Raw genomic sequence first — 13,243 nt, forward strand, 5'->3', positions numbered from 1 at the left:
TAGCAGAGGAGCTATCAGAAAGCAGCCCAGCTTCAGAGACCCCTCCCCAGTACCCCTCTCAGGGAGAACTCCCAGGAGACTGCAGCACAAGGATCCAAGTGTGAATCACCACAATGCAGCTCCACAAACCTTTGTGGTTCAAATGCTTCACACCTGAATGTGCTCTAGACACACCACTGGTAATAGGTACTGGGGGTTTACATTGTCATCTCCCCATTCTTGATCTCTCTATCCCAGAAGCAAGGGAATGGGGAAGGAGAGAAATGCAACTCTGAAACAGAAGAGACAGTCTCCCAAGACCCTAACAGACTGTAAAGCACAAAATCTGTTCAAATCCCCATTTCTGCATCATCTTCAGCAAGGAAGTGTACATTCCACAATAAGCTTGAGAGCAAGTCATTGCAATTAAGCAGTACATATATATGTGTGAGTGTGTATATATATATAACATATATATACACACAGGTTCTATATATGCACTGTAGTACTATGTACTATCCACACATATGTAAATGTATACGTATGAGAAATTCAGACAGGTTTACAGAACCCTAAAAGCCTGGGATGTTTGAGATGCTCAGCTGACATCTGTGTCAGCACAGGAGCAGTCCAGAGCATCTCAGAACTGCACAGAACAGGGACCTGAACTTCCATTTTCCACACAGGCAGAGCAGGCTATGTCCCACTCAGATACTCCTTACCCCTCAGTTTATTCCCCAGCTGTCTTCTGTGTAGAAGACAGTCACACAAGATCGGGATTTGTTTGTACACCTGGAGGGTTCAGCCCTTGTTTTGAGTAAAGGTTCTCACGTGCAGGAGCAGATTAACCTGAGCCCACTCACAGGTTAAGTAAGTGGAGATAATGGAGAAATCTGATATAATAATAATGGGCTTCTCAGAACAACCTGGAACAGAGAAGCAGGTGCACAAACTCCACACCCTGCAGACAGAAATTCAACCAGCCAAAACACTTTCTCTCTAACTGAAATACAACAGTAAATGATGCTAAAAATATATACTTAGTTCTAGGAGAATTAATAATAAATGTAACATAAATATATTTATTTTTAAGTACATATTTTATGATTTAAGTATATACATTCACATACATAGACATTTTACATGCAGTTATTTCTTATTTACCTGCTGGTTGGGGCAACTAAGTAAGTACCATAGTCAACAAACTGAACCAGAATCTGAACAGGGACCAGCTGTGTAATAGAGAGGAGCTTGGCTCTATACCATAAACCATCCACATACTCTGCAAGGCAAGGCAGTTCTGTAAAAGAAAGAAAAAACCAAAACCATCAGAGAACACCCCACAGTACTCAGTGCAGTACAAACTGACCCTGAAAATCCACTTTACTTTGTGACCAAGATTAAGTCTCTCCTTCCTCATCAAAACTGTACTACGATTTTGTTCCATGCATCCTCGAATTCTCTCTGAATTCCACTCCAATCAGTACTATGCAATTTAAGTCAAGTTTCTTTACCTCACGTGGCAATGGTGAGAAATAACAGCAAATTGCTTGATTAAAAGGTAAGTGATCCAAACAGTTCAATGTTCCAGCTTTTCAACTTGGACTCATCTGCAGAATCCAGTTAGCAAACAGATTGATCTCCAAGTGAAAAGACACGTCTGGAAGACAGGAGGCAGATAATGCCTAAAAGCTCACCCAGAGTTTTATAAGTTGGCAGAATCAAGTATGAGTGAGAACTGCTTTCTTCACCAGGTTTTAGACAGCCATACTTGTGTTAGTTTAGGCCCAACAGCTGTGGACATTAAAGTGGCGCTCCTTAGGGCTCACACAACTTCTAAACATTTATAACATGACTTTCTGTACGTAACTTTTGTCTTTTGAATATTTAATAAAACTGTCACAGTTCAGTGACAGGTGCTTTTAGGGTAAAGTTGTATTACTGCCAAATGGGATCTAAAGTCAGTTCATAACTCTAACAGGCATCAGGAGTCTGAGTTATGTCCATCATTTTCCAGTGGAGAAGGATGACAAAAAATCCTCAATTTAATGAAGAGTAAAAACCTTTTACAGTGTAACATGTAATTATAGTGTGATCTTACTCCTTACTCTCCAAAACTTTTATTTAAAGATACATAGAAATATAAAAGGAAATTCAGGCTTTCTGAATATTCAAATGAAACAACAGGGAAAATAAACACACAATGTACCTTTTTTGAAGTTTGTTAGATGAGGAAGTGTCTTTACAATTTTATTGCACCACTTCAGGGCTTTACTAAGGCTCTCTGAGTCAAAGCTGCCAGATCTCTCTGTGGCAGAGCGCTCTGTAAGGTTCTCAGAAGAATCAAGACAAATATAAACCTATTTAAAGAAAAGGCTCTGATGTTACTATTTTCTGCAGTTAATTTAGAAACCAAGAACTCCAACCATTATTAAAAGATTACTTTTAATCCAGATCCCATCTTTGAAAGGTTCAGCATCTCCTTACTCCTCTATTTCATCATTCAATATTCGAATACCACATAGGAATCTTTCATTCGATCAATGCACATGACACTCTGCCTTTTGCTTGGGAGACTGGGCACAACTCCAGGAAGTTGTGTGGGCTTACACAAAATTCACTATTGTTCTGCCACATTAAATCCCAACAACCTATTTTCTTATTTAAAAAAAGCTAACTAGCAGACTTCAGTAGTGTAATTCTTTCAATTCATTTTTCTAGAGAAATGCTTAGTGTTTCACTGCCCCACCTATGAGGTTATTTCAACTCAGTGTTCATCCAGAGAGCTGCCTTGCACCAATAGCTCAGGACCATTTTGCAGATGGCCAGCTGTGATGTCTGTTTCCCAGCTCAGTGGGACTGCAGCATGTGAGATGCTGACCAGACACACTTACCTCCTTGGGGGACACCAAGTGGGTAACTGTGACAGGAAAGGTTTCTCCTGGAACAGGCAGTGGCTGCACCAGGTACGAAGGCGAAAGGTCTCCTTCAAACACCCCCTAGACCAAGACAGACTTCAGCTGAGTATCATAATGAATAACAAAATAAAAACTAACTTAGGTATGACTTCTGGTTCAAAGGAGTTACCTAAGAAGGTGTATAATAACAATAAGCAGGGTGTCCCTTGATGAAAACAACTGACACTGCAATGTACACCTAAAGATTTTTCTCAGCAGCATGGCATTGTCCAGTGTACCTTTTAGAACCATGTATTTGAATTCTGCATGTCACTTCTGCATTTGTTTCACCACAAAATAAACCCTGGTGCATTAAATTATACTTCTAGAAGGATATATGGCACACAGCTCAGCTAGATCATAGGTCATGAAAAGAGCTCATATTATCTCTTGTACTTGAAACATGATGCATAACAAAATGTACAATTTCTCCAAAAAACATTTTTACATATCTACTTGAGGAACACTTTTCATTATGCCCCAAGAAAAGAGAAAAGTAAAAGCAACATATGTAACTGGGAGATGAAACAATAAGTTATGACCCTTTGCTTCCCCTGCAGGATCTGACAGAGGATGCAGTACAAAAAAATCATTATGTTCCTCAAACTTTACTATGAAAAAAGATTTTTTTCCATTCAAAGTACATTACAAGTAAACAAAGGATGTCTAACTAAATCATAGATACACATAAACTGAACGCCAGGCTTCTGCAAAACTATCAGGAGCACTGTGATTCAGGAGCCACCTGACTACACCTGGACACACACACCTGGAATAAGAGTCACTGCTGTAAAGCTCGGCACACTTGGAGGTTCTGATGCATTCTCCAACATCCTACTGCCCTACCAGGAATCTTTCAGGCTAGTGCCTAAGCTAGGATTGTCATATGTAACAAAGACCAGCTCCTGAGCTCATCAGTGCAGTGCAATGAAAGCACATCTCTCAGACAGAGGCACACTGCAGCAGCAGGTGCACTGAGCTCTGCATAAGCCACTGTCAGCAGTTGCAAGGCTCACAAAACAGAATGAAGTCCTTATCAGCTTAACTTACCCCAAATCACAGATTTGAAGCTGTGAAATGAAGTTACAAAACTATAGAATAAAATAATAGATAAGGGTTACACCTTATGTAAAAACAATGCACTTCAGCTGTCTTGTGAGCATGTCTGCTGAGTCTCTACAGCCAAAACCAGAGCTGATTATGTCTGAATGTGCTCAGAGCTGCTTGCTTCCCACTTCTGCTGTTCCTGAGAGTCAGCTCGAGTTCTGGATACCTTGCTTCTTTTCTGGTCTACAACTGAACACTTTTGATGTCTGTTTTCTTACAAATTGCTCTGAGTCACTTATTCCTGGAATGGATCTGCTTAATGCTATTATTCCTTGAGGAAAGCACTTCAGGCTTTCTGAATGCTTCTTGCTTGCAAGCTTCTTAAACAGCTTTATTTTTGTTTTCCAAATTTAATTTTTGTGTTTAAGATACAAATCTCATTTCCAGATCCATATTTAGTTTGCCGAAAGCTGTGTGTTGTCCTGACTTCATGAAAATGCAACAAGAGATTGATTTACAAGGAGGGTTTCCAGAGTTACTCAGCTCTAATATACACTGAGGGATTTTTCTAACTGCATCATCAGCCCGGTGGCAGACAACTCAAGCCTTGAACCAGCAGTGACAGCAGCAGACTCTGTACTGGAAAATTATTTTCTGAAGCAAAGATGTTCATTGGAAAGAAAAGTACATTGGCAGACTTAAACAGAATAAAGAGAAAAATGCAGTAACAAAGTCTTAGCAATTTAAATAAATCTCATCCTCAGATTTCAAGGAACAAAAAAATGAAAACAAATACAGAGAAATTACTTATGCATGGGTTTTTTCGTGTTAAGACAATGAAGTCAGGTGGAAACATCAATCCTCCCCTAAAGACCACCAGGTAAGTGTCCCAGACTATTGGAATAAAGAACCTAGGTAACTCCCCTATAAATCACTGGCTTTATGCTGAAATACTTGATTTCATTTGCTCCATCCTTAGATATATTTCTATGAATAACTAATCATTTCAAGTGACAAAAGTACTACCCTATTCCTAGTGTTCTAGAGGAACACAAAAACTAGCTGGATTTTAAACACAAGTGCAAAAATGTCTTTTCATTACAGAGCCCATGAACAAACTCTTGGCAATTTGCTGTTCAGAATCTTATCAGCACATTTTAGCTTGCCATGTTGTGCTGCAGACCTGTGTGCTCGGTCCTACTGCTGCTTACAAAAATATTAAAAAAGTTACAAATTTTCCTAGGTCACAACAAGGAACTGAATAATCTTTCCAATGTTAGAACAGCAACAGCAAAAGGGGGACACACACAAACACACAAGTCTCACCAGCTTTTGTATGTCCTGGCAATCTTCAGCAACACAGTACCTCTGGTATGCCATGAAGGACGAAAGTGACATCCCCCCAAAATACAGGCTGATGGACAACTTGCCCCACGGGTTATCTGGTAACTCCTATTTACACAGGACAAAACAGGACTGTAATAGTAATACTGGCTGAAGTTTTAGAAACTGACCAAGAAATTCAAACCTCTCTTGTTGGTATGTATAACACTCAAAGACACAAGACCAAGATGTCTATTACCATCAGTTATAGCACAAATGGGAATATCTCCTTTCTGATATGGAAGTACCAATTGCTCATCCTAACACTGAAATATCATCCCATATTTGCTCACTCAAACCCTTCCCCTTCACAATTTACCGTTAAGCTGTCCTCATCTCCTTTCAATTGCTCATCCTAACACTGAAATATCATCCCATATTTGCTCACTCAAACCCTTCCCCTTCACAATTTACCGTTAAGCTGTCTGAAACTTTTCAGACAACACAGATGATGTGTTTCCTTATAATTTTAATAAATAAATTTAAGCACATCCATAGTTAATTATGTAATAAATTTTGAACAATTTATGCTGCCAATAGGTAGGTTACTCATCAAAATGACAACTCAACATGAACAGGGTGAAAAACCAGCACTAACTCTAATGAACATATTTAAGGCCTGAAAACCATAGTAAGGGGAAAGTCACAGAAGTAAATTTAGTTGTGGTTTTTCTTTTGTCTAAGACATACATTTAGTGCTATACTCCCCCATGTACCATTCTTAATGGCAGCTAGAAGAAAAAAGACAACAAAAACTTTGCTTCATTCCACATCTATGAATAAATTGGGCTACCTTAACATGAATTTCAACCTCTTCATTTTTGAGAAGTTCTTGAAGATATTCTACTGCCTCCTGCTGCCAAATATTTCCAATCTAATTAGAGAAAACCAAAAAACCAACACATTAAGATGCTAACAAGTAATTGTCTTTCTATTCTTAGGGTAGATGGAAATACACAACTACCATTAAAAAAGAAATCTGACTAGAAAAAACACATCATTAGTTTGTCTACAATAATTTAATTATTATCTGCTATTTGGTGCACTAGAATTTAAGTGACAATGCAACCCACAATTTTCAGATCCTGAAATGGCTTAGAAAGAGATGCTGCTTGCCAAATCTAACTGATACTATGTACACAATGATGTACATGCACAAAATTGTCTGAAGCATAATCCTAAGAATAACAGAAACTAAGATAACACTCAACAAAACACATACCTTAAATACTTTTATTCTCTGCTGTATCTGTTTGCTTTCCAGCCTGTACACTTACAAGCCTGTCTTTCACAGAATCATAGACTGGTTTGGGTTGGAAAAGACCTTAAAGATTGAATTTGAACCCCCTGCTGAGGGCAGGGGCACCATCCACTAATCAGGTTGATCCAACCTGCCGTCTTGCTATCCTTGTAGTTAAGATTTTATTCCTAGTACCAAATTTAAACCTGCCCTCTGTCAGCCTTGAGTACTTCAGGGATGGAGCATCAACAACACCCCTAAGCAGCCTATTCCCATGTCTTGCTATCCTTGTAGTTAAGATTTTATTCCTAGTACCAAATTTAAACCTGCCCTCTGTCAGTTTGAAGATATTCCCCCTTGCCCTATCACTCCCTGACCTTGTAAGGATCCCTCCCCAGCTCTCTTGTAGCGCCCTTTAGGCACTGGAAGGTGCTGAAGATCTCTGTGGAGCCTTCTCTTCTTCAGGACAAACAGCCACAACTCTCCCAGCCTTATCAAGGAGAGATGCTCCAGCCCTCTGATCTTCATTGCCCTTCCCTGCACTTGCTCCAAAGGTGCTGCTCTTCAGGTGCTCTCCTGACCTGCGATCCCTCTCCAGGCTTGGCACACCTACAGACCAAAGAGGCTCTTCCCCTTCTCTGAGACACGGGCCCCACAGGGCCCCACCAGAGCAGGCTCCTCAAAGTGAGTGCCATCATCCAAGCAGCCCAGCCTCTGGCTGGGGCAACAGTCCTGTAAAGATTTCTTAACTCACCAGAATGGAGCAAACCTTTCAAACCCCTTTCCTTGGCCAGACAGGACTGATGCTACTGGCAGGCCACAGATCCTTACAAACACTCTTGGGACCTGCAACCCCTGCAGATACAGCCAGGAGCAGTCTGAGGAGTACCACTGGTGTCAACAGGAGTAGATAACTAACTCATGGCACTGGGTAACAGTGAGAGGAATGGCAATCTCTCAGTGACGTCCCTGATACAAACAGGCAGGAGCACCATCCCTCTCTAGAGTGTCAGGTCAGCACGTGGGCTCCACTGAACCCCTCTGCAGGGAGCACCCACCCCTGTCTCCTATCCCCCACTGCCTTTTGCCAGCTGCACTGTGGACTACAGGGGGAGCAGAGGGTGCTGCCCTCCTCAGCCCTGGCCTCTCTCCTGATGTACAGCTCTGTCCTCTCAGCCCCCAGAGTGATGAAGCAGTGCTGCAAGTGCACCTCACACTCAGGAGAAAATCTCTTCTTGCACATCCTTGCCATTGCAAGCTTCCACTCTTCTCCATTATTGCCCCTTCTCTCTTTTACACGTGCTGCTGGGAGGGTTTCTGGCTGTTTGGCTGCAGGTCCACTGCAGACTGCACTTGGAATCAGCTATCCAAGCCCTCCTCAGCCTCCCTGATGCTACACAGCCCTCTCACCACCTGCTGCAGGAGCTTTCCTACCTGGGCATGCTACCTTTCACTGGCAGGTCTGCTGCCAGTCCCTGCCCCACCACCCCTACAGCCTTCCTTACTTTATCAATTTAACTACTTCCAGCAATAAAAGTAAGCTGGTAATTTCAGTGTTTCACTTTTACTAAGTGCACCATTCAGAGTAAGCAAGGTGTGATGGTATGTGAAGATGTTATTTACATACTTAATTACTGACAAAAACCTCTAAAACAATTCAGCTGTATTAGTTTAGATTGTTTCCTACACAGCCAAGATCAGAATGTTAGAAACACTGTTTTGCAGGACTTAATGATCAGATTGTCTTGCCATTCTGCATTAAGAAATCCGGGACTTACTTTTTGGCACTGCTATTGCAAAATGAATTAGCATTTCAGAGTATCCCACTTGTGAACCCTGGCAGTGTCCTGTCTCACAGAGGTTTAACTCCACTGACAGCTGCCTTTCAAGCATGCTCCCCTGATAAAGCAAACCTGCTGGGTCTCACAACGACCTGCTGCTCATCATCTCTTCTCTGAATCCTGGCAGGCAAGAGAAGACACCAGTACTACTCTTTCTGACTAAGCAGGTATTGATTGGAGTAGCCACCTACCAACACACGGATGAGCCGCTACTCACCGGCAGCGTCTTGTAGAGCTGACACGGGATGCAAAATGGAGGAATGCCAGTGTAGAATGTGGTTGGATACAGGTGACACTGAGGAATGCTCTCTATGTAACCACGATCGATGTACTGGACCTACAGGAAATACAAAGCTTCCCTGAAATAATTCCCGAAATACTTAGGTTTAGTAAGGGAATGTGTTCGTTTACAGCATTACTTTTATGGAGGAAAAAAAATAATGGTTTGTTGGTAAACAGGTGATGGGACAAAGTGAAAAAGCAAGAAAGGATTTTAAAAAGTGGTGTGGCAGATTAGAAATTCAGTTTATAAACTTCTCTTGCAAGAATTTCTACCTTTTGTGGAATAACCAACATTGGTTTAAAATTGAAAGGAAAAAAATTTATGATCTAGGATAGACTTTTCAAATCTGCATTCAAAAGTCATGAGCAGGCTCAAGAGCTTAGGTAAGATGAACTGCTAATGAGAAGAAGGCTCTATACCTGTGCAGCAGCAAGAATTTGTAACAGACAGCCAATACTTTTTGGGTGGGGATTAGGGCAAGGGTGGGATTATAAACCGAATTGTTTTCAAAGCATTCTACATACTGTAAGAACAGTAAAATAAAAAACCTAAAAGGGATTACTTACAGGAGATCAAGAGCAGCTTTTTACTTAAGAAAAGGAATCATTACTAGGGAAACTACAGGAAAAATTGCAACAACTGAAATAGGTAGACAGATCTGATCTTTAAAATAAAAGCAAAAATGAGGACAGTAATCCACACCTTTAAGCAGAATGAACAACTGCACAGGTCAGCTGAATGAAAAAAAGCTAAATCCATTATTTGTTTTAGAGGATTGGATTATATGCCTTTTTTAAACACACATATGCAGATATGCATATACCCTCCCCCCTTACCCCATACAATCAAACTTACCTGGAGGGTACTACCGCTGACTTCCACAATTTTAGCTCGATACCACACAGTATCTGATCCTCTTACAACACAGGCTTCTCCCTTCTTCCAGCAGTAGGGTATCAGGAGACCAAGGCCTTTAAAGGTATTCTGTATTTCAGCCATCAATTTGTTTAGTGCAGTTTCTTGGGAGAGGAGGTGAAATAAAAAAAAATAATTAAGAATAGTCTCTAACATTAATGCAAAATATTTCCATCACTAAACTCCATCAGATGGAGATGACATGTATAAACAAACACACATGCAGCTCTAAAATACATTTACCAGCACTGATACAATATATATGTTCCATATCTAGTATATGCAGAAGAGTTACTAACAGTACACTGCATTTCCAATTCTGAAGCCATTAGAAATTCTGAATTCTAATCTCAGAAGAACTTATAGAAGAGTCTATAAATTTTGTAAGTGACACCTAGGCAGCACCATATCAGAGCAAAACAAAGCATGAACAAGAAAACAACTCCCAAACCAATGTTTCAGTGGTAGGACACCATGAAGCAAGACAGAAGAGTGTCCAGAAGAACCTCTCCTGCTATGGTACAGCCTACAGCAAGAACTGCAGGAAGAACACACAGTCCTGTGCAAGTGGGGTTACTGTACTTTTAATTTCAAAGTTTCAGGAATAAAAATAGTTGCATAATCTAGTAGTTAAATGCACTTGTGGAGAAAAAAAGATAGAATTAATGTTCTCATATGTAAATATTTCTCTAAAGTACAATACACTAACACAGAACTGAGGAGTGACACTGCATCAGTCAGAAGAAAATGAACCTCTTTCAAACAACACAAGCAGGAAACATTGTGAGATATAGAGTGTATCACAAGGCAAATAAAGCGTCTGAAGAAACTGTGTACTGAGCTTAAAATTAAGAAAAAAATACAGCAGTATCTGAGAACCAAGCTAACTTCCAATAATCTTTAGGCTTTACCCATCACAGCCTAGAGAAGGCAGGCAAGCAACCTGCCTATCCAAGCGCTTTGGGTTTTTGGATTTCTTGGGAGGCTGGGAGGACAGGAAAGCTAATTTAAGGACAGAGAGAATCCCTGCCCCTGACACCAAAGGACACGACCTCCCAAGAGGAATATTCCAGAACAGTAAACATGTACCAGATAGTTGTTCTAGTATACATTCTGATACCCAAGAGCACTCAGATTCATAAATGCATTTTCTTCTATGTAAACTCACCGAATGATTTTGGTATTATATAAATAGTTCCATCACCTCCAATACAACTCACTACAGCCTGGAAAACTTTTGCTTCAGGGACAATGGGAGATTTATATACTTCATCCATTTCTGAATGAGGCAGTGGCCCATTTATTTTGAGTGATTTTTGTTCACTCTCTGAAATAGTGGTATTTCCCTCTGGAACAGTCCTGTTTATTGCAAATCCAATTTTGGAATTACAACCATCCAGCTGTGTGTCCTCCTGCTCGAAATGTACTTCAAGATGTTCCTTGGAGACTAAAGTCCCATCGGCTTTATCAGTTCTAGAAGATTCAATCAAATATCAATATATTAACTGACAAAGAACTTCAAAAGGGCAAAACTACAAAATAATACAAGTAACACAGAGAAGTGGCAAAGGTATCTCAAAATACTGTCAAGTATCTCATCTACAAACTCAGAGAACTGAAATGTACCATGGATACAAAAAATAACATTATACTCAAGTAAGTCCATTGAAGATGGAGGTCTGTTGCTAGAACTGTAGAACACAATCCAAATTTTTTTTATTTACTTATCAGTTTGGTCAAACATGAACATCAGAGTCTGAAAATATAAAAGAAAAGTATCCAAACCTTCTGTTTCTAAGAGCCAAACCCTGTTCAATAAGGTATTCAGAAGTATCAGTGATTTTTCCTGTTTCATCTTTGCAAAGAATTTTCACAGGCAATGCACAACCCACAACATTTTCCTGGAAAAAATGGGAGAGCTGGACAACACACTACAAATATGCATTTCCTCTAAACAACAGGCACATTTTTCATTTTATTGGTACTGAGTGTCAATCAGACATCCTTGAACAACTGGTGCCCACATGAGTAGACACAGATTTATTTAATCCATATGACAGTTCCAATCATTTTACCAACTGTTCTACGCTACACATGACATTAAAAAAAGAGTTGTTGAGTAAAATCTTGCTTTTCCCTTCAGCTTTTTTAATAGAATCAAGTGCCAAACACTTGTTTTCCAGCAGGAGATTTAAACCCATGCATAAATAACTCCACTCATCACTGCTTTTACTTCCACACACACTGTAAAATATCACTGGCAGCTGATAACAGATGCTGAACAAATCAAACCCTTCTAATAATATTTTTTTAAACTGTGTAAGAGATAAATTACTAATGATATTCACACAGCACTGGATTAATTCTTCCAGTGTCTGAAGCTTGATAACTAATAAAGTAGCTGCTGAAATAATTCTCATAAAAAACCTGAGCAGCTTGCTTATCTGTCAATAAAGGCTGTCAGCATCCAGTCACCCCAAAGATACATCTACTATTCTTCAGTAACCAAATATATCAAATATGAAGTTCTCTCCACACTAGGTAGCCAGCTGCTGTAGTGCTCCAGTGAGTAACAAAAGTAAAGCAGAAAGAAGAAAAAGCACCTTTTTACCTAGAGCAAACAGCTATACAATCAAGTTCTAATCATGATTTTTTGAAAGGTAAAATATTCAGAAAAAAATCCCAAATTAGCACACAGCCTGACAGGAATTTTATAGATACCAATGGTTTTGATTACAAACCTGTATGACTACTTTCACTTGTGCTCCAGTTAGGTAATAGGACAAGCACTCACACACTGTTGCTGTCCACTGTGTGCTTCCACCTGTGGGTCTAACATAGAACAAATGATAATCTCTAGGTACACAAAGAAGTTGGCATCTCCTGAGTATAACCACCACCTCTTCCCTCTACTAAAAACTTGGCTTTTTTTCTATACTACCTAAACTGTTAAAGAAAAAAGAAAATCTCTACTACAGTCAGGAGTAACATGAAGTCATTATAAGTTTCTGGACCTCTACAATCAGAAAAATTAAAAAATACAAGCCCAGAATTTCAAAATGAGGAGGATCATGAGTTCTACAAGTTATGACACCTGTCATAACAGTCCAGAAAAGAGACCTTCTGTACAGTTTCAGGAGATCCAATTCATCTCAAATTCTGAGCCAAGTGAAAAAAAAGTATTCAATGAAATAAATCTGTTCACAACTCAACCTATAAACATTATTTATTTCTACGACACAGTTTCTGCTTTACTACTATAGAGTATAACCCTTAGAAAAAACTCCAAACATTTATTAAATAAATCACAACCACCACCCCATTTCCTTATTCCAAAACCATATCCAAATCTTACATAATCAGTGCTAACAAAGGTATGTCATTATTATTGACATATAATGCTGTCACTCAGGAAAGGCTACCTTATTTCTGTCAGTGAACATTCCATTGCTAACATCCTAATGGTCTTCATGTTTTCTTCAAGTTTTCTTAGGCAGCTGACCTCCACTGTTTTTTCAGCTCCAGAATCATAAAGTAGTACCTGTAACACACAGGAAACCACAAAACAGAAAAAAAAACCCTCTCTTGCTGTTATCTG

The 13,243-nt window shown here is 39.7% G+C and overlaps 1 protein-coding gene across 1 annotated transcript in view; it reads right to left on the reverse strand.

The window, feature by feature from the left end:
* The window catches only part of RNF17 (ring finger protein 17), a 39,299-nt gene that overhangs the window by 797 nt on the left and 25,259 nt on the right, over positions 1-13,243 (reverse strand). The window contains exons 23-33 of the mRNA XM_041414544.1: positions 13,068-13,186; positions 12,387-12,477; positions 11,431-11,546; positions 10,814-11,118; positions 9,586-9,749; positions 8,665-8,784; positions 6,160-6,240; positions 5,310-5,435; positions 2,874-2,978; positions 2,189-2,339; positions 1,144-1,279 (exon numbers count right to left, since the gene is read on the reverse strand). Coding sequence (XP_041270478.1) covers positions 1,144-1,279; positions 2,189-2,339; positions 2,874-2,978; positions 5,310-5,435; positions 6,160-6,240; positions 8,665-8,784; positions 9,586-9,749; positions 10,814-11,118; positions 11,431-11,546; positions 12,387-12,477; positions 13,068-13,186 — 1,514 coding nt within the window. The remainder of the gene's footprint in view (positions 1-1,143; positions 1,280-2,188; positions 2,340-2,873; positions 2,979-5,309; positions 5,436-6,159; positions 6,241-8,664; positions 8,785-9,585; positions 9,750-10,813; positions 11,119-11,430; positions 11,547-12,386; positions 12,478-13,067; positions 13,187-13,243) is intronic.

This window comes from Onychostruthus taczanowskii, unplaced genomic scaffold (genome assembly GCF_017590055.1).
Source record: "Onychostruthus taczanowskii isolate IOZ18803 unplaced genomic scaffold, ASM1759005v1 scaffold105, whole genome shotgun sequence".
Lineage (NCBI taxonomy): Eukaryota > Metazoa > Chordata > Aves > Passeriformes > Passeridae > Onychostruthus > Onychostruthus taczanowskii.